General features: G+C 37.0%; 1 protein-coding gene across 2 annotated transcripts in view; it reads right to left on the minus strand.

Annotated features, from left to right (window-relative positions):
- Nucleotides 1–11059, minus strand: part of LOC112054147 (netrin-B-like) — a 208847-nt gene extending 197788 nt beyond the window's left edge. For both annotated transcript variants that reach the window (XM_052885922.1, XM_052885923.1), the window contains exon 1: nucleotides 9965–11059. In XM_052885922.1, the coding sequence (XP_052741882.1) occupies nucleotides 9965–10970 (1006 nt within the window). In that variant the 5' untranslated portion in view covers nucleotides 10971–11059. The remainder of the gene's footprint in view (nucleotides 1–9964) is intronic.
- Nucleotides 11060–24284: the final 13225 nt, after the last annotated feature.

Below are 24284 nucleotides of genomic sequence, written 5' to 3' on the forward strand. Positions count from 1 at the left end.
GGGATGGTCGGTTTTTGGTCACCCGTGGGCGAGCAGCTTCGACCGTGAGCAGTCGGTGGTCTAGCGTATGTAGGTCGGTGATGCTATGTTGGGATTTTTTAGGAACTTTCAACGTCAAAATTAGCTATTGTTGTAAGAATGCAAATATCGACGTCCGCACCAACATTAAATTGTTGTTCTATGATAATCAGAAGTGACAATGGGCAGCGCACATAGTTAGATGATGTGGTGGTCTATCGTATGTAGGTCGGTGATGCTATGCTAGCGTTCCGGTACGATGTCGAGTAGAAACCGAAAGGGGTGTGGATTTTCATCCTCCTCCCAACAAGTTAGCCCGCTTCCATCTTAGCCTGCATCATCACTTACCATCAGGTGAGATTGTATTCAAGGGCTAACTTGTAAAGAATAAAAAAAAACATCCATAAACGAGCTTAAGTAATAATAAACGTCGAAATTTTATCAAATTGTAAAAATCTACTAGATTTTTTGGACTGCCTTGATTAACAAGTTTCCTTTTTACAGTTTCAAGGGATTGCAAACCTAAGTTTTTGGTATTAATTTCTGTACCTATAACTTTACAATCTTAAAAAGTACCTAATCTTAAAAGAAAAATTTTGACCTAAAAGAAAAAATTACATAATGCGTATTTAATACGCAAATGTCACATTATTTTAGACCTAGTTAATTAAAAATGTATTTATTTAGGATCATAATAAATTTTTCGAACATTATTAAATTTGCTCCTAAATAAATACAATTAATTTTTTTCTGATCAGCAAATCCCAAGTAATATATCGTTATTTAAGGCTGTACGGGTCTGGTACAGCTAATAAACGAACAGGCTGTAATGGATTTACATAGAACTGCTATGCTTAGAAACGTGATCGCGCACAGGGTAATACATAATCAAGCAAGTTTTTAAATTGTGCACTTCTAGCCTTGTATGTCTCCAGTACTCTTGAGACATGCAGTGATGTAACATTATACTAGTCAATTGTTTTAGAATTTTCAATATCTCAGCGGTAAAGGGACCGGGTTCATCACCGAGAGGTAGTTTTTCGTCCGCTGAACTATTGTCGTACCCACACAACAGTATTTTCCGGTTAATTGGAGGGGAACGGGAATATTGGCCATATATTTAAGAGATTTTGCAAAGATTCCTTAATAAAAAAACAAAAAATATAGTAGTGCCTTTTTTGTATATGTTAGCTTTTGAAAGTAAACTATAGTCATTAGCTGTTTTTACTAGCAGTAATTGCGTATCATAACTCTATTTAGACAAACCTTATTTAACCGACTTCCAAAAAGGAGGAGGTTCTACGTTCGGCTGTATGTATGTTTTTTTTTTGAAGCCCAAGGCTTTGAAAACTTATTATCATAATGACAACAATAAGAACACAAAAGTGGTTTTTTATAAAGAAAAAATAATTAGGAAATATACAAAGAAGTCCTAGATCAAAGAGAACTATTTATTTATGTTTATTTTTCGGCGTTAGCCATTAACTTAAAATACAGAAATCCAGCTGCACTACGCATAACGCGAGCGCTTATTGCGTTTCTATGAATCACAACTCTATGCAGGCAAACTTTACAGCTCTCAAGCCCACGGCTCTGAATACCGACCGGATGTCATAATGACAGTAATAAGGGGGTAGTCGTTAAACTATTACCGACGGATATAATGACACGAAACCTGCATTTTTCTCTGTTTTCATATTAACTTTTTGTGTGTATATTTCGGTGGGCATACCTTAATGATAGATACTTTGGTCTGTTTGAATGTGACTGTAATTTGGTTAATCGCCATTGTTGTTTCGGTTTATTGTTTGTTGACAATGCAACAGGATTTTTTGTCACATGACAGTTGAAGCTAATTACATAAGGTTAGCAGTCCACTTAAGAACTGTCTCTGTTCTATGAAAATGCTGACTCTATATCTAGAAGTATCATTAATTCTTATAAAGAAAATTGAAGTGTCCGTCTGTGAGTTCAAAATAACAGTGTTTTCGCAAGTTATTTACAACTTTTGTATTTCCGTCTGTATGTTTGTCCGGGCTTAATCTATGGAACCGATTTCAACGGTGTTTTACTACTACGAGTACTTACTTCTTATTCCGAAAAATTCATGGTTCTCGCAGAATTTGTAAAAAAAACTGATTTTCACGTGGACGAAGTCACAATTGCCCACTAGCTTTAAATAAAGTATAATTTCTGTTTCCAAACTGATTGAACAATAGATATGGATGCTGTTTGTTTTATAACAAAACTGAATCTTGAAATCAAGTTTGTAACTACGTATGATGATAATGGGATAAACCAACCTGATAATCATTATTTGTTATAAAAATATCACAGACAATAACATCAAAACATCACTGACTGTCGGAATCTGTATGTAAAATCTAAGCTTATTATTTTTTTGAGGAATGTATTCCACTTAAACACAAGTTCTCGATAAATACTAGGTTAAACACGAAAAGCTACCAACAATAAACATTTCATTCACATGATACTATAAACGCCAAGAGTTTAAAATAAAAAACCTGTTACAATATAATAAAAACTTTTATTTAACAGCCGAGCTGTTGTAAAAACGTTCAATAAAAACATCTATTAAGTGCTAACAGTGAACAAGTTTCATTAATAACTCAAAAGGATCAATTTGATTTCAATTTTCCCGTGAGTTTATGATTTGTTATTGCCAAAATAATAATTAGATAATGGTCTGTGGTAGAGGTAACAATTAGCACCTTTTAATAGCTAAATGGGTTTTATAATTAAACGCAAATAACAAAATAACATTTAATGAGGTATTAATTTAAAACAAATAACAATCCTGCCAAAATTATATAAATTTAAATGTATATTAACTATTAATGTATTAGAGCTCTTGCGAAGAACAGTGACAACTTTTCTAAAAGTACAGCAACGAAACTTTATGGGTAATCACAATACGTGATTATTCAAAAGTAAACTAGAACGCCTAATTATTTATTTATACGCATACTATATACAAAGTTTCATACAAATTCCGTGCTACTTTTTACACCCCTTTTAAAATATCCAAACCATTTACTTTCATCATAATTATCATCATCATCATCATCATTATCATCATCATCGTCATCATCATCTTCATCATCATCATCATCATCATTATCGTCGTCGTCATCATCATCATCATCATCATCATCATCATCATCATCATCATCATCATCATCATCATCATCATCATCACCATCACCATCATCATCATCACCATCATCATCATCATCATTAGCTGGACATATACATAGGCCTCCAAACACCACCACCATGTAAACCGCTTGGTGTCGGCATTTTCACATACGGGATCGCCATTCTAGTTGAGCCACGCCCATTTCCACTTCAGCTTCGGAACTCACTGAGCTATTTCTGCCTTAGGTTACTATTACTAAATTAACCGATCTGGAATCAAACCCAGGCCCTTTCAATGGAGAACCATAGCACTACCAACCATACCAACTAGGTCTTCAAAAACCTAAATTCCTACAATAATTGCATGAGCTTTTTCCATTTCAATACCAATAGATAGAACCAAATTCCGATCGGATGTGTTAAACTTGTGTATGCTTATCCGTTTTGCAAATTTAATTTACTAATTGCTCCACCGTTAGATTTTATATCAAATTTACAAGCGCGCGAACGATAAATTTTAATTAATTTAGGATAAAGTTTGGTTTATACGCCTTTATACTAATTTGATGTTTATTTTACTACACTCCTTTCTGACGATATTGTAATTGGTTTTAAAAGTCAGGTATTTTTAATTAATATTTATTGTTCATTAATCATCTATTTTTTTCCATTAAAGAAGAAAATAGGTAACTTGAAGGAAATTGTGTTTAGTTTTAAAAGATACGTTTGACTTTGACCAGGAAATCTTTGGTATTATAACAGTTGTATTGTTATTAAATTGGATTAAGTCAGATCTGGTAGAGTTCGGTCGTGGCTAGTTAGTGATTACCACTTTACCGGCAAACAATTAATATGGTCATCCATCTAAAATCTATATAGGATTATAGGTAATACTATTTCCTACTGGATTACTCTACTCCAAAATCTTGTAATCCGAAGTCACATAAGTTTGTAGGTCTTACAAATTATGCTTTGAAAATTGTTGTTTCCACTTTCACTCAATTATCTTCTAATTTTTATTCAACACCAAAATCTTACTTTCTGTGCTTGACCAGTTGTATGTGTGTCTGTATGCCAGCCATTTTCTGAAACACTACTATCAAGCTTTCATTACTTACATTTTATTGAATCATCATCATCATCATATCAGTTCATGGACGTCCACTGCAGGACATAGATCTTTTGTAGGGACATCCAAACATTATGCTTTGAAAATTACAAAGCCACCTGCATCCAGCGAATCCCTGCGACTCGCCTGATGATGTCAGTCCACCTGGTGAGGACACTTTGGGACCCCAACGTCCATCGGCTATTCAAACTATGTGCCCCGCCCATTGCCACTTCAGCTTCGCAACTCGTTGAGCTATGTCGGTGACGTTGGTTCTTCTGCGGATCTCCTTATTTCTGAGTCGATCACGCAGCGATACTCCTAACATAGCTCGTTCCATCGCCCGCTGTGTGACTCTGAGCCTTCTTATGAGGCCCATAGTTACTGACCAAGATTTTATTGAATATGTTACCAAAAATTTAGTTTTTCCTTGTAAAAAAATAATTTTTTATCGCCTATCAAATACTTTAAAAATCAAAGGGAACCTTAATATAACCGCAATGAATGTTATGTAAACGACGTAACTCTACAACCAGAAAAGATAACAAATATTTTAATACCGATAAAAGATACAGCTCTTTGTATTTGTCTCCAAATGTGGACAAATACCGGGTCGCGATAAGGACCAACAGATTTATAATAAGTTCAACACGGGGAGATAACGGGCTCTTTTATAGCCCCCCGTTAGACGTGGGCTCTGTCTTATCCTTATTATACCTTAAAATTCAAAAGGATATATAATTACATATCATAATCATTATTATGAACGTGAATATGTTTGGAAGTTTGTATGTAAGCAACTCAATTACGCAAAAAACGACTTTTAAAAATTAAATTACTGTCAATTTCAAAATTTGTTTATTTCAAGTACGTTTAGTTTATAAGCACTTTTGAAATAATGTCTTTGATTAACCGACTTCCAAAAAGGAGGAGGTTCTACGTTCGGCTGTATGTATGTTTTTTTTTTTTTTATGTATGTCCAGCGATAATTTCGTCAATTATGGACCGATTTTGAAAATTCTTTTTTTGTTTTGAACGGTTTACTTCCAGAGTGGACCCATTTTTTTCATGTCAGGATCTGATGATGGCATCCTGGAGAAATTGAGGGGAACTTTCGAAAGTTGTAGAGAAGGCTAGTGCTTTTGTTAGTGTTTCCATAAGATATTTTAAACCACTACAATTTTATGAAGGTTTGGAGTTGGTCTGATGATGGAGCCGAAACACAGACGATGGAACTCGTCAACGATTTACAGCATTTGTTTGGGCTTGATTAATTTGTATTGATGAGTACTTTCCATCTATACCAAAAATTTTCTTAGAAGTCTAATCACCAAAACAAACCCGTCTTGTCACTAAAATCACATATTTCACTTACGTTATACGTAATTTCTAAAGAACAAAGTGTCTAAATCCTTTATTATACGCGTACAGTACGAATTACACCAAAAACTACACCGAATTTACGATTTATTCACATTTATTTTCTGAAAAACAAAATCACAACGAGATTAATTTGCACAGCTTAACTACGATTACGGCAATTTGACATTTCGTAACGCTAGATTGTCTATGAAAAGCAAGGATGGGTAAATAACATCAAGCGTTAACTTATCGATAAATGATAATGAATGATTCTTTAATAATTGATATGTTGTTAGTTTAAAGATGAGAAAATGAAATATTTTATAATCATTTTATTTTAAAAAATAGTTTTTTAATAAAAATGTTATACAATACATATGCTCACGTTATTCTATAGCGTAAAAGATATCTTACGAATAGTAGCATTATTCAAACACTGGTATGGATAACATTATCTCAATACGATTTTTAATAAAAATCGTCAAATCAAGATTTTAACAAAAACTAGCAATGTAAATTTAATTTGCAAAATGCGCGCGATCAGCTGTTTTCCAAGAGGTCAAATAGGCAGGTCACGACTAATAGGTATCTATCTATACAAAGTCACAAACAAACTGCGCGACGTTGTATTGCCGACCGCCGCCGGTGCCGAGGAAAATAATTGCTATCTCTCTCTAACCTAAGCCGCGCGGCGTGGTTAATAGGTATTTTCAAAATATTGAAACTTTAGGTCCTTTCGCTAGACGCTACGCTATTTTTTCTTTAGTTCGTGTTCGGCGGTCTGTTGACAAACAAACCAAAATTCAAAAACCTTTGTGTATGTTCTATGTTATGTTAGTAGTGATTTTCTGTAACGAATACTCATACAATTGTGTCGTTTGTATTGTGTGTGTTTGTGTGTGTTGACTGAGAAGTCTTGAAATGCTTAGATCAAATCAATTCAGTACTCATGAATATTGTACCTACTATGACGACAGAACGTCTCGTAAACGAGAAACAACCTGAAGTAAGTTAATTACCTGTACCTAGTTAAAAACTTGTAAAGTATAAAAAATTGGTATTAGATAGGTAAGTGTAGCCAGCCGATTTGCTGTCGATGCATACGTACCTACTCGTACGTACACAGTAGATTGCGGAGCGTTGTTATCGCATTGTTCGCTGTACATTGCGTGCTCAAAATTTTCAAAATCTGAATTTTCTCATTTCCCACGTAATTGTTATTTAAAATATCGTTGTGTAAACTAAATTTAACCTCTTCACGCAGTTTTCGGTATCATGTCCCTTACACCCAGTATGTACGTGGATACGTGCACACTTTTTTGAAGTATAAGCAAATCTTGGACGTTAGTACGTCCCCAAAAGATTAAAGAAAGAGACGGCCGCGTGGCGCAGTGGGTAGTGACCCTGCTTTTTGCATCCACGGCTGTGGGTTCGATTCCCACAACTGGAAAATATTTGTGTGATGAACATGAGTGTATATAAGTATTTATATGTAGTATATAATTGTATATTAATACTATAATATCAACTATCTTAGCACCCATAACACAAGCTACTCTGTATGCTTACTTTGGGGCTAGATAGTGATGTGTATTGTTTAAGTATATTTATAATAATAATAAAAAAAGATTACCCCATTTCTTAACCACGCGTACCCATAGGCATAAACCGTGCACCGTTCACCGTTTGTGACACATGATATTTAATTTCTTAAAATGCACACAACCGACAAACGTTACTATACGTTCCCTTTTAAGATAACGTTGTATAGTAACGGATGTTTTAGTTTAGGTATTTCAGTTATAACGATACCTACTTGATATCGTTCCGATGCCCGCCGTTAACTTCTCAACCCTACTGATTGTCTTTGATTCATAGTCGGCCATTATTGTTGTGTAAAAAAGTCATCTAAGTAAATTTCGAGTATATATGGGTTGTGACTGTATTAAGGGTCTGGTGATGAAGACGAGGGACAGTGAAGAGAACTCCTCGACGGTTCACAGTAGCTACCTCGTGTTTGGACGTGATAAATTTGTATTGATGAGAACTTTCCACCTAGATGGATTATGACTGTATTAAGGGTCTGGTGATGAAGACGAAGCACAGTGAAGAGAACTCCTCGACGGCTCACAGTAGCTAACTTGTGTTTGGACTTGATAATTTTGTATTGATAAGAACTTTCCACTTAGATAGGTTGTGACTGTACACACGCAGTAGGTGTGCTAACACTAAAAATAAAAAAATAAAAATTTTAATAAAAAAAAATCCAACCGACTTCCAAGTCATAAAATAACTTTAACTAAAAAGCAAAAAATAACATCCTACCTATGTGCTACCTTCTGATCAGTTTGACGGCGGTGCCAAGCCAGTGTCGTGTTTTAATTAAAGCTGTTTCTGAAAGAACCACATAAATTTTGTAGTTAAAACGTGTTTAATTAAAACATCACTGGCACCGCCTTCAAACTGATCAGAAGGTAGCACATAGGTAGGATGTTATTTTTTGCTTTTTAGTTAAAGTTATTTTATGACTTGGAAGTCGGTTGAATTTTTTTTATTAAAATTTTTTTTTTTATAGGCTCTACCGCCGGTTTGATGATCAATCAATTTTTGTTTTTTAAACATTAAAAAAAATTAAATTGGTTTGATGTGTACTTCGTGAAATACGGATACTGTTTTTGGACAGTTAAAAAATACAGATAAAACTCATCGCCACAAAATGAACTTTGAATTAGAAAATCTGGTGGAAGGCGAAACAATAGTGAGATATTGTAAAGTCTTCAGTGGCTAGGATGAGGACGTTGAATACTAAAGGCCACAAGTGAAGACATGTAACTACCAACGAAGACAAAGGTTAAAAGAAAAATCTAAAAAGATGAATATATTGTGTCAAAGAAAACATACAACTAATTGGGAAATTGTCCGAGTGGTACCAAAAAGTGAAGAACACAACTGAATCGACAAAAGTGGTTGAAGAGACAAAGCCACAATATGCCGAAAGAAGAAAACTTAGTGTGGTAGCGTTACAAACAAACAAACCCGCATTTGCAATTATAATATTAGTTAGGATCTGTAACCTTGATTAACATTTACACACTTTTTACCCGCTGCCGAAGAAGGCGGAGGCGGCAAATAGAAAAACCCAATCTCCGCCTTATCAGCATACAATATTACTAAACAATCATGTTAATTATAGTAACAGGCTAAACCTATTTTTTGCGCAAAGGATTAGCCTGGCTGTCCAGCGCGGAAATGCAGCCAGTACTCTTGCCATCATTCCACGTGGGCGTGATTTGTATAGTTATTAGGATAAGTTAGCTTAAGTTCCTTATTATATTCTTTATCAAAAAAAATCGCCTACCTATGATTGCTATTTTTTTTTTCACTAGCGCCCACTCGCGTAATCGTCCGCTTCTTAAATCACTATCTATTATTAATATTAATATCCATTGTGTAGTTTAAAAGTTCTAAGCTTACAGACTGCGTGAAGGCACTTTATTTTGCAGGTCTTTCTATCTTTAAAAAAGCAGCCATAGATATATTCGTTTTTCTATCACGATTGTTTAGGATTTTTCTTTTGTGAAGGCTATAATTTGGCCGGAAATGATTGCTAAAAATATGCAAGGCTTTTGAAACTCTTGATAGCTGTCAGTTAAGAGACTGGTTTTCAAGCATGTATGCATGAGTCCCTGATTATGCTTTTGAAAATTTTCTTTGAATTCTCTGAACTGTGTCATTTATCTCATATCTAGATACTCGTATTAGTAAGTTATTGCCGGGCAACACTGGCAACCCTACTAAAAATGCAACTTTTTACAAGATAATTGATATTCCATACGAAACTTTTTCTCAGTTCGATTATGGCGCTAACCACTCGAGTCTCCTTCGTATGAGAAATTAATTGATGCAATTTTCACAAGATTCCAGTAAATCAGTAAAAGTGGCTTAAGAAATTATACCAAAACAGGAGGCGACACAGGTTTTTATATCTCGCAGTATATTTAATAAGGTACGGACGGGACTTTATAATAAAATCGTAAAATGCGGAAATTGTGATGAAAATTAGTGGTTAAATAAAATGCTATCTATTCTGTAATTTATTCAGCGTGTAATTCACCATACCCAGAAGCGTTTGCAGCGTTAAATGAACCGTTAATGTTGTACCGGTTTTTCAAGGAATTGTTTCTTCGGCTCCGGAATCCTTTGTCAAAGTTCAGTGAAACCGTCGCTAGACTTATTTTAAATTATTAATAGTTCAAGTTCAACTGTGATTATGTAAAGATGTTGTCTTGTCCGAAAGTAAAAAAGCTTAGCACATACCTTTGCATTCGTTGGCGTCGCGCGCCGTGGCTCGTCCCCAGGGCCGGTCGAAGTGGAAGGGCTTGCACCTCTCGCAGTCTCTGCCCGCCGTGTTGTGCTTGCACTCGCATGCCAACTGCACCTGACTCTCCTCGCCCTTAGCTGGCACGCAGCGCGACGCGTGACCGTTGCACTTGCAGCGTCCGCCCACAGCGAAGTCTGACACAGCGTAGTGTTGCGTCCCGGCCGCCGCTTGCTTCTTACTGTCCACTTCATCGCCTTCATTCACCATGTGGAGCCGGTTGAACACCACGCGGACGTCCGTGGCAGTCACCCAATCTTGCAAAACAGGGGATATGTCAAAGTTCGCAGCGCTCGGACGACCTTCTAAGGTGCTGAATGCGAGCCTCGCTCCGTTCGAGTTCTCTCCAGCCAGGCGGTGGGAGTCCGAGCATCTCGCTTCTTGCTCGTTCGCCGCGGTCACCGTCGCTTTATTCGGCCGCCCGTACACCCGTCTGCATTGACTCGAATAGAACTGAAAAGGTTGCCAAGTGACACCATAGTCGGCGCTCTTGTATATAGCCACGGAATCGGGCCGCGCCGCCTTGGGACAGAACTGCAAGCTGACGTACGTCAACTCGTACTTTTTCCCTAGAGACAAGGTGAGGGAGACGTTGTCAGGTGGGGAGTCGTACGAGGCGGGGGCCAGGGCGGCGGATCTCCAGCAGGTGACGTCGTGCGGGTTGTTCAGGTCGGTGAGATGGGTCGGCGGATGGCGGCGGTCGGAGCGCGCGGCGTCGCACACTCTGCACGCGTTCTCCGGGTTCTGGTCCCCCGGGGGGTCGCAGAGCCGCTCGGGGCCTCGTCTGCCGCAGACGGAGGACGCGAGGACCGGGTTCCCGAAGGCCGCGTTGACGAAGTCCGGGATGCAGCGCCTCGGGCGGCCCTCCTCGTAGCACGGGTCGGGAGGAGCGGCCGCGAGGGCGAGGGCCGCGGTGGCGAGGAAGGCCACGGCGCGGGCGGGCATTTCACTCACTCGTCACTCACTCGCGCGTGTCGAACTCTCGGCGGCACGACCTCCCCGCTCGGAAGGCGCCGGTAGACTGACCGCGGGGAGCTTTGGCTGCTTTGGAAGCTCGCTGTACGGTACGAGATACGCTAGGCGACTTTTGTTAGTGAAAGTTTTTTCACCGCGCGCACGGATTTTATCTCGTATTTATTATTTTACTATTAAATACGGAACGCCGTGAATGTTTACGGGCCGCTGTTGAATAACTAATGAGTTAGTGGTCGTTGTTAAAGCTCTCCATATGTTTAGAGGTGGAAACGTGTTAATTGATCTAACTAACGAGCTTCGCTACAGAGGTCGACTTTATTCATTTGCTTTTACTGAAAGGTTTTTTTATTTTTATCTCAATTCATTTTAATATTTTCTACTAGATACATACTGAGACTTTGCATACAAAAAAAGCTATATTTACCAAATTTTTCTGAAGTTTACGACAATTAAGCGAATATTGAAACTTGAAATAAGTATAACTTATCTACTCCGAACAGTTATAAAGTACAAGAAAGAAAGAAAGAAAGAGTATCTTTATTTTTAAGTAGTGCCACTTATCGCATTATTAAATTCTAAATTATATTAAGGCTTGACTGTCCACTCAAACAATAGAACAATATAAAAATATAAGAATATGTGGCACAACCATGAAAAAGTCGCGGATCTGACTGACGAAACTGACGTAAAATCTGCAAGTTTAAACTTTAACCTGCAAATACCTATTGCCGAAATTGCGAATGGATGGTTTAAGAATAAATGTCAATCAATAAAAAAATTCCAAATTCTTCAAACCACTGTCTAAGACTGAAGATAATAGTTAATCAATAACTTCAATTAATTGTTTTTTCTTTATATATTTGTTACACCCAAGAACGTCTCCCTTATAATCCCACATAAAATACCACTCCATTATTCACGGTTTCTGTATTCGCGACACATTTAGAGAACGTATCCCCCCCCCCCCCCCCTTAATGAGCATTTACTGTAAAAGTTAAGTAGGTAATTATTTTTATTTGACTGTACGAATAATATGTATTGTGGGATCTAACATTCAGAGGTTCTGTACAACCAACAGGCGAACATAAGAAAAACGTAATAGAATAAAAAAGACCTTTTTCTCATTTTTATAATAAAATATGATTACCTTAAGCCCTCGTTTGTAAGGGCCCGCATGTAAGGGCCCGTGCTGGCCCTTTCGCGTGAATGCGCAGAGCCGCGTGTAATTCGGTTTACACAGTTTGGCCTTTACTGGAGCCGGCACTGAGGGGCTTTCATAAAGACTAGCTTTATTTTTCCTATAATTATACTTTTTTTATGATTCTTCTCATTCTACGTTAAGATAAATCTAAATTGTTATTTTTTTGTCTTGCAATTAATTTTAATAAGTTGGGTAATTGCATCAACCCATATTCTATATTCGGGTCACTGCTGAGCTGGAGTCATCTCTTAGAATGAGAGGGGTTAGGTTAATAGCCACCACGCTAGCCCAATGCGGATTGGCAGACTTATCACTCCAAAATTAAGAAAATTCTCTGTTATGCATATTTCCTCACTATGTTTTTTCTTCACCGTTTGAGACACGTGAATCACGTGATATTTAATTTCTTGAAAAACACACAACTGAAAAGTTGGAGGTGCATGCCCCAGACCGGATTCGAATCCACAGCGTTCGCAATCGGAGGCAGAGGTCATATCCACTGGGCTATCACGGCTCTAATAGAAAACTTGCATTAATGCTCAATAAAAAAACTTATAGTAGCTCTTTAAATTAAGTAACTCCTATAGTAAAGGCTACCCCATGAATTGATTGATTGTTCCTACTGCTTTTAACTGCGTTTTACGTAATATACAAACTTAATCAATAGTTTATTGGGAAAATGACATGCAAATAAAAGACATAATCTGTATTTGAAGCCGGTTAAAGTTATCGAAAATATAATAAATAACCTTCATGTTAATATATACATTAACGCATTTGCATCATGCGTTGCCAGTAGCTCGAGACAAGAATGTAACCTACAACCTCATAGAAAGTTCTGCTAATCACAAAGCTTTTCAAACGCAGTCTTGTGATTGGCAGAACGCAAAGGTCATCGGTGAGACGCATAATCATCATTATCAGCCTGTTTGTGTAGCCCACAGGGTCCGACCTCCCTTAGATTTGGACACCCACCACACTGCTCCAATGTGGTTTGGCGGACCAAACCCCAAACAAACGAATTTTAGTATTTAATTAAAACGTTTGAAATTATATCTAGAATTCTTTCCGAGTGCGTTTCACTCTGAAGCTGGAGTATCCATAAGATTCTGTTATATTCAATTGAGTTGGAATCATTTATGTATACTTTTCATTACGAACTTCCGCAAAACAACGCCTGTTTCTATACAATACAGAAGGTTGAATGTAAGACAAAATTAAAATTTACAACAATTCGACTTCCCTGTGCAAGAGAAATTGGTACTTAAACAAAATAACCTTTTGTCTCTAGCACAAAGCGGGCCCGCGCAGAACCAAGACAAAACAACGTTAATACTAAAGACACATTTCTGTTAGGCCGCGTCCACACGTGACGTGAAATTATGCGTTACGCGACTTACTGACTATTAGAAACAAAAATGGTCCTAATAAAGATCCTTGAAAGACCTTTATTTTTACAGAAGATCCGGTAGACAGCTCTTTATTTATCGACACTTAAATAAATAGTTTTCCTTAATTCCATTTCATTCTCTAGGTCCTAGGTTTAGAATCGTAAGTTCCTAGGTTCGCTGTTTTTGGGATGGCGCTTGACCACAATCTTCTTTAATTTTGTCTTTGAGTGTAGATGTGGCCTATGGTGAAAGTATGAATAGCAGAAGGCAATTTACTCGAGTTGTTAATGATAACATTGAGAAATATGAACATAATATTGATATTCGTTACAGATTCAAACATTATAACCCTAAGACCGCCGTTGAGTCTAAGTTCTAAGTTCCTGCTCCTATATGGATGTAGGCCTAATCATGTATGGTCCATAAAACAGTCTGATAATCTGTATAAAATTTCCCGGTGTATATTTCATGTTACACACAATCAAACGCTTTAGATAAGTCTCAGGTAGAGTCAGGTATGAAGGCTCCCTTATTACGGAGGCGCATTGTTAATGAAATCTTTGCCCTGTTTGTCGCACGAGCCTTGCTGTAACTCGGTAAAGTCTGCTTCGCTCACAATGCGAATGTCAACGGACGTGCACCTGTATATATTAGGGACAGCGCAGACATGGGACATAAATGTGAAGAGTGAGATATGCAAGTGGCCATTTGGTGTTTAATAAAAACTGTGACTCTAGCGAGCGCTAGTCATCGTCATTATCAGCCGATGGACGTCCACTGCTGGACATAGGCCTCTTGGATAGACTTCCAAAGACCACAGTCACTAACCGACAGCAGCTTGAGCACTAGTATCTACCTAAAAATCAATGTAGCGTTGGGCAAGAGTAAGTTGTAGGTTACGAAGAGATTTAAAGCAAGGAATTAAAACAGTATTGCTGTGATCCATTCTGAAGGGTTGTTTAGTGGTGTTACAGATACCATAGAGTTTAACACATATGCCTCAAGTAGACTGTCACAGTGTAGAAAATTGTAAAAACTACAAGTTCCAATAGCACATCCTGCAAAATGTTGTTTGTTTTAGGCGATTATTTTTCTGGTGTTCCTCTGAGATATAAAAGTTGATTGCAATTGCATGCGACGTTGTCGCGTCGTTCGACGACAGTCGCGTCGCACGCTTACGTCGCGCACGCACGTATGTACAGAACAACGGGTGTAATGGCAGTCATTACGCAAATGCGCGCGACAGACAATACGCGACATTGTAGCTCTCCGCGAAAAGCCTACCATCGGCCGCGCAGGGGGACGTATTCACAGACGTACAATACGTTATTACATGTACATATCATAGCCCTGATTGTTCAGACTGAAATGTACTTTCATCCGCGAAAGATATGAGCTGCATTTTGGTGTAAATCAAATGGTAACAATTGAAAATCAGGGAAAATTTCAGTGGAAATAAAACCCTAATCACCTTACATGTAAAGACGAAGTCGCGAAGCTGAAGTGGCAATGGGCAGGCCACATGGTTCGAAGAGCCGATGGGCGTTGGGGTCCCAATGTGCTGGAATGGGGACCCCGCAACGGAAAGCGCGACCGGATTCCGAAAGCGAAAGGTGGACCGAGGATATTAAGGGAGCCGCTGGATGCTAGCGACTCGAGGCCGTTGTGCTTGGAGGTCCATGCAAGAGGCCTATGTCCTGCAGTGTAATAAAACTTTTTTTTGGGATACTTTGTATAGGTAGATCTTAAAGTACTTTTGAGAATTTAGAATTTGCGAGGGTATTTGATAAAATAAATATGTGATGTTAGATGATAGGTGAAATAAGTGAGTACAAGCTTATCGCTGGTTACATTGTGCACTACCCTACATGGCGCAGCTGGAAAATTAAATTTTTATTAAATAAGATTTAATTATTTGTCTAAAGTTAGTAAAGTAAATTCGTCCTCCTAACCAGCTGTCATTATTTATCGCAATTTTAGTAAAGTTTTGTATAAATATGGCAGAAAAGCGTTTATGGACTCAGCTAGTCCTACTATGGAAATTATCCTTATGATAAGTATTTTAATCTAACAGGTAAACAATAGTACCTAACCCAGTACCCGAGCTCTCTCCCCCAGGGCACGCCGGGGGTGGAGGGTGGTGTAGCCGGAAGTGACTAATTACCGCTGTCCAGATAAGGGTGGCTATACGCGTATAAATTATATTTTCCGAACGGACAGTCGGGTACATAAGCGTTATTGGTTTAAAGATTCATTTGTTATAATTAACTTAATTTTGGAGTTCGTTACTAACATAAGCTTGCTACATCTCTAATAAGCTACCCAGCAGCATTGCAAGCAATGCCAGTCCAAACTTTTAAGATAGAATAAAATAAATGGCTGCCGAACAGAGCTTTTATAAAATAAATGAATTTATCAATTTCATGAAATAATGACCATTTTTATTGTTAATTTTCACTTTAAAAATATCAAAATATGTTATTAGGATAAATTATTGGAATTAATATTTTAATTATAAAAAAAAATAATTTTAAGATCAAAACGTGTACTACATTCTAGCAAATAAATGACTTGTTTGATAACATTGACTGATTTTATTTCAAATATTTTTTTTTTTGTTTTTCCTTTTTTTTCGGTTATTAATTTTCATTTAATTAATGAAAACACAGAAATTAGCTTAATAAGACAGACAGAAATATTACAAGAAATCTTTTGTTTAACAGAACTTAATTTTGTCATACATGTAAATAAAATATGTATGTTAATAGTTTTAAATTAACAGACATTAACATTAAATGCATAATGAAATTACATGCGCCACTTTTTTCACTAAATCAATTTAAATTTATTTAAATGTCTATCTGTTTCCAGCTAATCCCTGAAAAATATTGACTACAATCGCATTAATCGCTTTAATTCTCCGTTACATTAGTTATTTGTAAGAGAGCAATTAAATTTAATAATTATATTAAACAGCATTGTTAGTGACTGTACAAAACACGGCCTTTATGAAGGCTATTGTAAACCCATTTCGTCGAACGTTGTTCAATTTTCCAATTAATTATATTTATTGTACGAAACATTTATTAATACAAAATGTAAATGCTCGTTCTGTTTTTGATATAACACTGCCCGGGGCGTTTTACGTGAATGGAATACGGGGGTACGTTTTTAATCCTGTTCTCAAAAAAATACTTATTATGTAGTTTATGAAACTAGGAAAATTTTTATTTTAGCACGAAAAACGAATCACTAATGGTTAAAGAATAGAATACCATCATCATTATTTAATAAATAAATATATACAGAGTGCTCGGAAGTATTAGGAGGATTTAGGAGCCGAACTGCAAAAGTTCCATGCAAATTTTGTATAGAAACATAAAAAAGCTCTTCTTTTTGCTAAAAAAAATAGCAAAAAAGAGAGCTTTTTTATGTTTCCATACAAAGTAATTCAAATAATTACTATTCATGTAGCACACACCTTTATCTATCCTTGCATTTTAAAATACGTAATAGTAGTGGTAAGACTGTCGATATCGACGAGATAATGCAACTAACACTCCGCACTTCACTAGTAAGCTACTTCATGATATTTATCAATGAATAAGTTTGGCTTGGTCATAATATGAGGATGCGATATAAGGGACACAATTTAAGATCTATTTACAAAAGAAATATATTATTACTCCGAAAATATTTGTTTTAGAACACATGTTCCTTAGACATTTTTAATTAATTTCCCTTAAAGAAGTAGAATAACCCTAGAGATATGGGAAATACTCCCGAGCATCCTGTATAAATATTAATAATAATTATTATGTAATAAAGCGTACATTATTAACTTAATTAAATTTTATCTGAATAAGACAACATTAACTGTTTTATCGGATTAACTTTAAATAGCTTTTATAGTTTAATTATAATAGATGGTATGCGGGTACACAGACAATGTATGGTACCGGAGCTTTTAACTTAGTTCGAATATTAAAAGGTTTACAGTTCTATTGCACATTCTATGTGTACTTACTTTTAGCCTGGAAGTTCGTTGATGACTCTCCTCTGATATGCGGGCGACGTGGAAAAAGGCTGCGTGGGTGTGAAATCGTGTGTGCGGGGATGTGCGGTGCATCAGTCGTGGGTTTTCATTCATCGCTACACGCCCCCCGGCCCGGAATAAGTATTTAATCTCATTAATGATATTTGTTTATTCGTTACATATCTAAGGGTTAAGTGGCCTGCAGCGCAAATCACACAAAATACGCGCAAATCACAAAAAAATAAATTTTAAAATAAATCTTATTATTTATAATTTGTTTATTAAGAATTATATAAAAAGAATTTAAAATATAGTCGTCGATTCGTTAATTTTTCTATAACTTTTTCATATTTGTTGAGCGGACTTTCTTTTCTCATACAAACATAAAATAAAATATAAAGAACGATATAGAAAGTAGACGCAGAAATAAAAAGAACAGAAGAATGTTATGAAGTCTCAATAGCTTAACGGTAAAGAGGTCAGAGTCAACTCAAGGGGTCGTAGGTTCAAGTACTTTACAAACACTTTTTTTAGATAGCTTGTTTGTAGTGAATCAATACGACTAGCTAGCCTTTACGGCTACCGATCTTTGCCTTGAATTTAAAATTAAAAAAAATACATAATTATTAGGATAGTATCCTCATCATCAAACACTTCTACACCATTAAAGTAAAAAGACAATAGCTGTAAAGAGCTCTCGAGGTGTTGAACAGAATACAAGCACATGTTAATGAGTTTTCTGGAAACTGCTGGATGCAGGCACTAATAATACTTGTGTTAATACGAATCCCTTCCTTCTAGACTGTTTGATGGCTTTGATTGTATGCAAATAGCCTTCAAAGCTTTATTTATTCACGGTACTGTATCATTTGTTTAGTATTCGTCTATCAAACAATATTAAGATGACCATACTATTTTTTTTATTGTTAGCCCTTGACTACAATCTCACCTGATGGTAAGTGATGATGCAGTCTAAGATGGAAGCGGGCTAACTTGTTAGGAGGAGGATAAAAAACCACACCCCTTTCGGTTTCTACACGGCATCGTACTGGAACGCTAAATCGCTTGGCGGTACGTACGTCTTTGCCGGTAGGGTGGTAACTAGCCACGGCCGAAGCCTCCCACCAGCCAAAAAAAGCCAAATACTATTGTTTTCGTTAGTCAAATTAGCAGAATGACCATAGACATATCATCTAAAAATGTTTACAGTTTATTCACTATACTTGCCTGATGTTTGCAACTTTAGCTTGCAAGCCCACATAATAAAAGGGTGACGGGCTTCAAAAAAAGTCAAAGCTTCAAATCCCTTGTTTATGAGATATAGCGGACGCCCGCAACTTCGTCCGCGTGGAAATCAATGTAAACTGTAAAGCCATATTTCACCACTTTAGGGGATGAATTAAAAAAAAAGTTGAATTATTATTTGGTATTTTTTTATGATTTATGAACAAATTTTTAAAACTGTAACTCTAAAAATGAAAGACTTTCCTTACAAACTTTCAACCTTTATTTCACCCCCTTCTCATTTTACTTTCGCAATAAAAAGTATTCTAACCTTTTCCGTATTATGGTCCTAAACCGTGCCAAGTTTCATTTAAATTCATTCAGTAGTTTCAGCGTGATGCCCGAATAACAAAAAAACACGGTCAGACAGACAGACAAAAAATCGAAAAAAAATATTTTAACTTCAGTATCGATTATATAATGATGCCCAACAAAAATTTTCAAAATATCTTCAATGTACAGGATGTACAAAATGTACAGAATTCGTGTTATAAATATTACAGAATATACTACTAAACCGAATTAACTCAAATTTGAAACAGATATAGATTATAACCTGGATTAACACATAGACTACTTTTGATCGTGAAAATATTCAAAGTTCCCACGGGATTATGAAAAACTTAATTCCACGCGGACGAAGTCGCGGGCGTCCGCTAGTTAGCTATAATAGTTAAGTCAGCTTAATGAAGAAATTAATCATAATCGGTTCATTCGTATTGAATATAGAAGCTACGATGTCAGAGACATATAGAGATATACATTTGTACATACATACATATAATCACATCTCATTTTCATTGGGTATGTCCAATATATGACAAAATAGCAGAAGATGAAGACTCGAGCATCGAACGCAGGACTTGCATTTAAATAAGCTTTCGACTAACTAACGAGTCAATTAACTTTACCGTAATCAGACAAGGAAAGATTTATACTTTGGTCCTTTTCCTTCCTTCCTTTTTTAGTCAAATACCTTTCAGTTGACATTCCATCATAATTCCTTTCGCCTAAGTCAGAAAATTACTTCACAGTCGATCAATTTTTTTTTTTTTTAGAAAAACGCATGTAAAAAGTACAGTACAGTCGGACAAATTATATTATTGCCTGCAAAATGCTTAGTGGAACAATGATATATCAAAACCAAAGACAGGTACGTAGTTCTTTTGCAATTGATTGTTATTCATATACATAATAATATAGGTTTTGTTTATTTGAACAAAAATGAACATTTAAACTACAAAATAAAGAAAAAAACACGAACGATTTACATAAAAAGCCATTTTCAGTGTGACATCTTTAGAATGGAATGCTCCAGCTATATGTTTTGCTGCAAATAAAGAAGACTTGCTTCGTTATATATATTTGAATTTTAATTACTTTTATTCTGATACCACGCCCGCGAATTCGACAACGTGGAATTTAGTTTTTCACAAATCCCTCGGGAGCTGTGGATTTTTCCGGGATAAAAAGCCTATGTGTTAATCCAGAGTAAAATCTATTTCTATTCCAAATTTCAGCCAAGTCGCTTCAGTAGTAGCGGCGTTAAATAGTAACAAACATCCAAACAAACATACATCCAAACATCCATACAAATATTTCGCGTTAATAATATTATAGTAGGATTCGATTTTGTATATTTTGATATTCGATTTTGTATGAGTTACCCTGTCTTTTATTAAGACATAATCCAGTTACTTAAAACGTCCATTAGAATATCGTTGGTAGTTTCTATATCAACAGTTGCAACGCTACAAATTGAGTGAGTCTCTATAATAGGATAATTATAATGGCATGGTATCCGAGTGGCTATACGTACAGGTACGTAAGGCGAAGCGGTATCGGAAGATGGCGCGCAAAAACTGGCGCTTCGGCGACTAATCGCTGCCATTACCTATGTATGGTCTTCGGCCACAAGCGCACAGACCACCTACCACATAGAGGCACTACAATTTATTTTTTATTTATTTATTGATTGTTTACTACTAGAAATAATTTATGTAAACTACTATAATGTAGCGAATATAAATCGAGTGTCTCTACCACAAAAATCGCGCCGGTCGATAAAACCTGGTGAAACAAAAATGATTGGTTTTAAAATCAGTCTCTTTGTCTGCCTGTTCGAGTGCTAGATAGTAATTTCTCTTTTACGGAAAACTTACAGATGCACTTTCTACAGACAGATCATTTTAAGGAAAAGGTTCCTGGTTATGTATGATGAAGATACATTAGCAACAAATCATCATCATCATTATCATTTTGACGGCCTCCGTAGCGCAATGGTATGCGCGGTGGATATACAAGACGGAGGTCCTGGGTTCGATCCCCGGCTGGGCAGATTGAGATTTTCTTAATTTGTCCAGGTCTGGCTGGTAAGAGGCTTCGGCCGTGGCTAGTTACTACCCTACCGGCAAAGACGTACCGCCAAGCGATTTAGCGTTCCGGTACGATGCCGTGTAGAAACCGAAAGGGGTGTGGATTTTCATCCTCCTCCTAACAAGTTAGCCCGCTTCCATCTTAGACTGCATCATCACTTACCATCAGGTGAGATTGTAGTCAAGGGCTAACTTGTAAAGAATAAAAAAAAAAAAAATTGAATGAATGTCTACTACATAGCATAGCATTTCGAATCACCCTACGATATGTTCAAATCATATCAAACTAGTTTTAGATATTTAGGTGAGTTGCGTATGATACATTTTTGGGGCAAACTGCAAAAATATCTCGTGTTGCAGTGTTTGTTTGGGTGCAAAACGGTCAGACCGATTTTAATTGATTTTTGCACGTAAAAAGTATTTTTGACTCCTCCTCCTTGCAAACCCATTTAAACGCGATTTTAGTATTTTTTTCTTGAGTAAATTATGACAGAACAACGTTTGCTGGGTTAGCTAGTTTTAATATATTTTTTGCTATTGCAAAATAAATTCAATATATGTTCTGTTTGTCTGTGTTTAAATGCAATAAACCATCCCCGAGACAAATCTAGCAATACGTCAGGCGAAGGATTTACCGCCCAGACGGCTAAATCTCCTTGAGATACAAACACTTTAATGTGATTACATTCTCCTCACAGACTTAGTCGATGTACCGTCATCTGGGTGTGTATTGAACAGTAGAGACGTAACGACTTACATTTATATAAGTGGGTAACATGAAAAAATATATAAATTGGGTAAAATTATACTGATGAGAGCCGTGATAACCCAGTGGATATGGCCTCTGCCTCCGATTCCGGAAGGTGTGGCTTCAAATCCGGTCCAGGGCATGCACCTCCAACTTTTCAGATGTGTTCATTTTATGAAATTAAATATCAAACGGTGAAAGAAAAACATCGTGAGGAAACCTGCATACCACAATTTTTTTTTAATTCTCTGCGTGTGTGAAGTCTGCCAATCAGCATTAGGCCAGCGTGGTTAACTATTGGCCTAGCCACTCTCATTAAGAGGAGACTTGAGCTCAGCAGTGAGCCGAATATGGGTTGAGAATGATGATGATGATACTGATATTGGGTGTTTTCTTACAAAGGATTTCTCGTGTCAAGGACAAGTTAACTCGCCAGACCATGGACCGAGTAGGGTAGGGAAGTAGTGCAGGGTAGGGTAAAAGTGCACATTAGTCCGGGTACCGGGTATTCCGCTAGTATTACTCGTATATACAATTCAAATATCAAGACGTTTCACATCAGCAGTTACTCTACACAGTACAGACAGCGAATCGTCTCGATGTCCGCAAAAAGTGTGAGTCTAAACAACAATTACTTACCGCCGCCTCGACCTCGCCTTGTATGCGAGCTCACTGTACGCCGGCGCGCTCTTAGCTCTACGCGGAATTCGCAGCAAGGGAGCATCCACACTGCCTCCTGGCTCGTCTGTGCTGTGACTTTACAGGCCTGTGCCTTCGAGAGCACGTTGATCAGACGCCCTAATTTGTCGGTCCTGGACGTTATCATTAAGTGATTATGAATGTTACTGACAAAAACATTATCACCCTAAGGTTGTCAACCCACATTTTGACCACCTTGATCTCTCTAAGCTCTAAATCAAGAAGTTAAGCAGTGATACCCCTATGGATATGATCTCTGCCTTCAATTCGTAGGGCGTAGGTGGAAATCCGGTCCGGGACATGCACCTCTAACTTTTCAGTTATGTACATTTTAAGAATATCGCGTGTCTCAAACGGTGAAGGAAAAACATCGTGAGGAAACCTAAAAATTTTCTCAAGTCTCTTCGTATGGGAAATCCGCATAGGGCCAGCGTGGTAGACTATTGTAGCCTAACCTTACCCCTCTTATTCTCAGAGGAGACTCGTGCTCACCAGTAAGCCATATACGGGTTGTTAATGATGATAAAGAGTTAGATCTTGGTTTGTAGTACGCCATACAAATAGACCGATAATGAGGAAACACTAAAGCAGAAAGAGAACTCGCATTCAGCGGCTAGTTTTACGTCAAGTGTGATCGCTCCCTAAGGAGTAACAACTCCCGTCGCTTAGATCACTTGAGCACAAACGCGTAAAAATGCCGTGCGAAATAAGGAATGTTGGCAATCTTGTTTTGGGTAGAACTTAGAAGTAACGGTCCACTTTGTGGTAAAACATTTCTAGATGAGACGAAGATATTCAAATTACTTTTGCACTGTTTCTTCAGCAAGAGATTTTGGAAATCTAAGATAACTAAAGTTAATTTGTAACAGTGCTTTTCTAGAAAAAAATCATCATAATTACTCGTATTAGGCTATCTGAACAGCTCAATATGGGGCCCGGCCTTCCTTCTTATGGAGTCTGGCAGATTAAGGAAAGAGTAACCACTCATCATCAAATCTTTGGTATCTTCTCAGGGCTCTGACAAAGCTTCAACGTTCCTCATCCAAACCACCCGGTACTGCTGAAGTCCCTATAGACATAGAGAGCCTATAGCAAAACATACAAACAAAGTTAAAGATAAAATTTCTATATTCAGTGAGAACTTTAGTTCATGTTAAATGGTCGTAATACATTTGCTTTTTTTTTAATAAGAATTTGATGATAAATGAAGTTATGGTGTCGAGTAAAATAAGGAACTTTTAAAATTAGTTTTATTCGTTGTAAACGCGCCTGTTGGAGCTGGATTAGGAGCCCACAGCATACTTAATTACTCAGTCAAGGTTTTCTTATTATTTCAACATTTCGCAATATTGTCGAACACTAAGCACTAAATTTTATTATATCGTTTATTTATTTAAATACGATAAACTAAATCAAATATTCAAATTCAGAATCAGAAAAAAATCATAGATACTATAGTTCATGACATTACAGTCTTAACTACCACAGATACACAATAGGAAATTGGCAGAAAACGCAAACAGGACTCAAGTCGTAAGCTTGAACGCAGC

This window comes from Bicyclus anynana, chromosome 15 (assembly GCF_947172395.1).
Source record: "Bicyclus anynana chromosome 15, ilBicAnyn1.1, whole genome shotgun sequence".
Taxonomy (NCBI): Eukaryota; Metazoa; Arthropoda; class Insecta; order Lepidoptera; family Nymphalidae; genus Bicyclus; species Bicyclus anynana.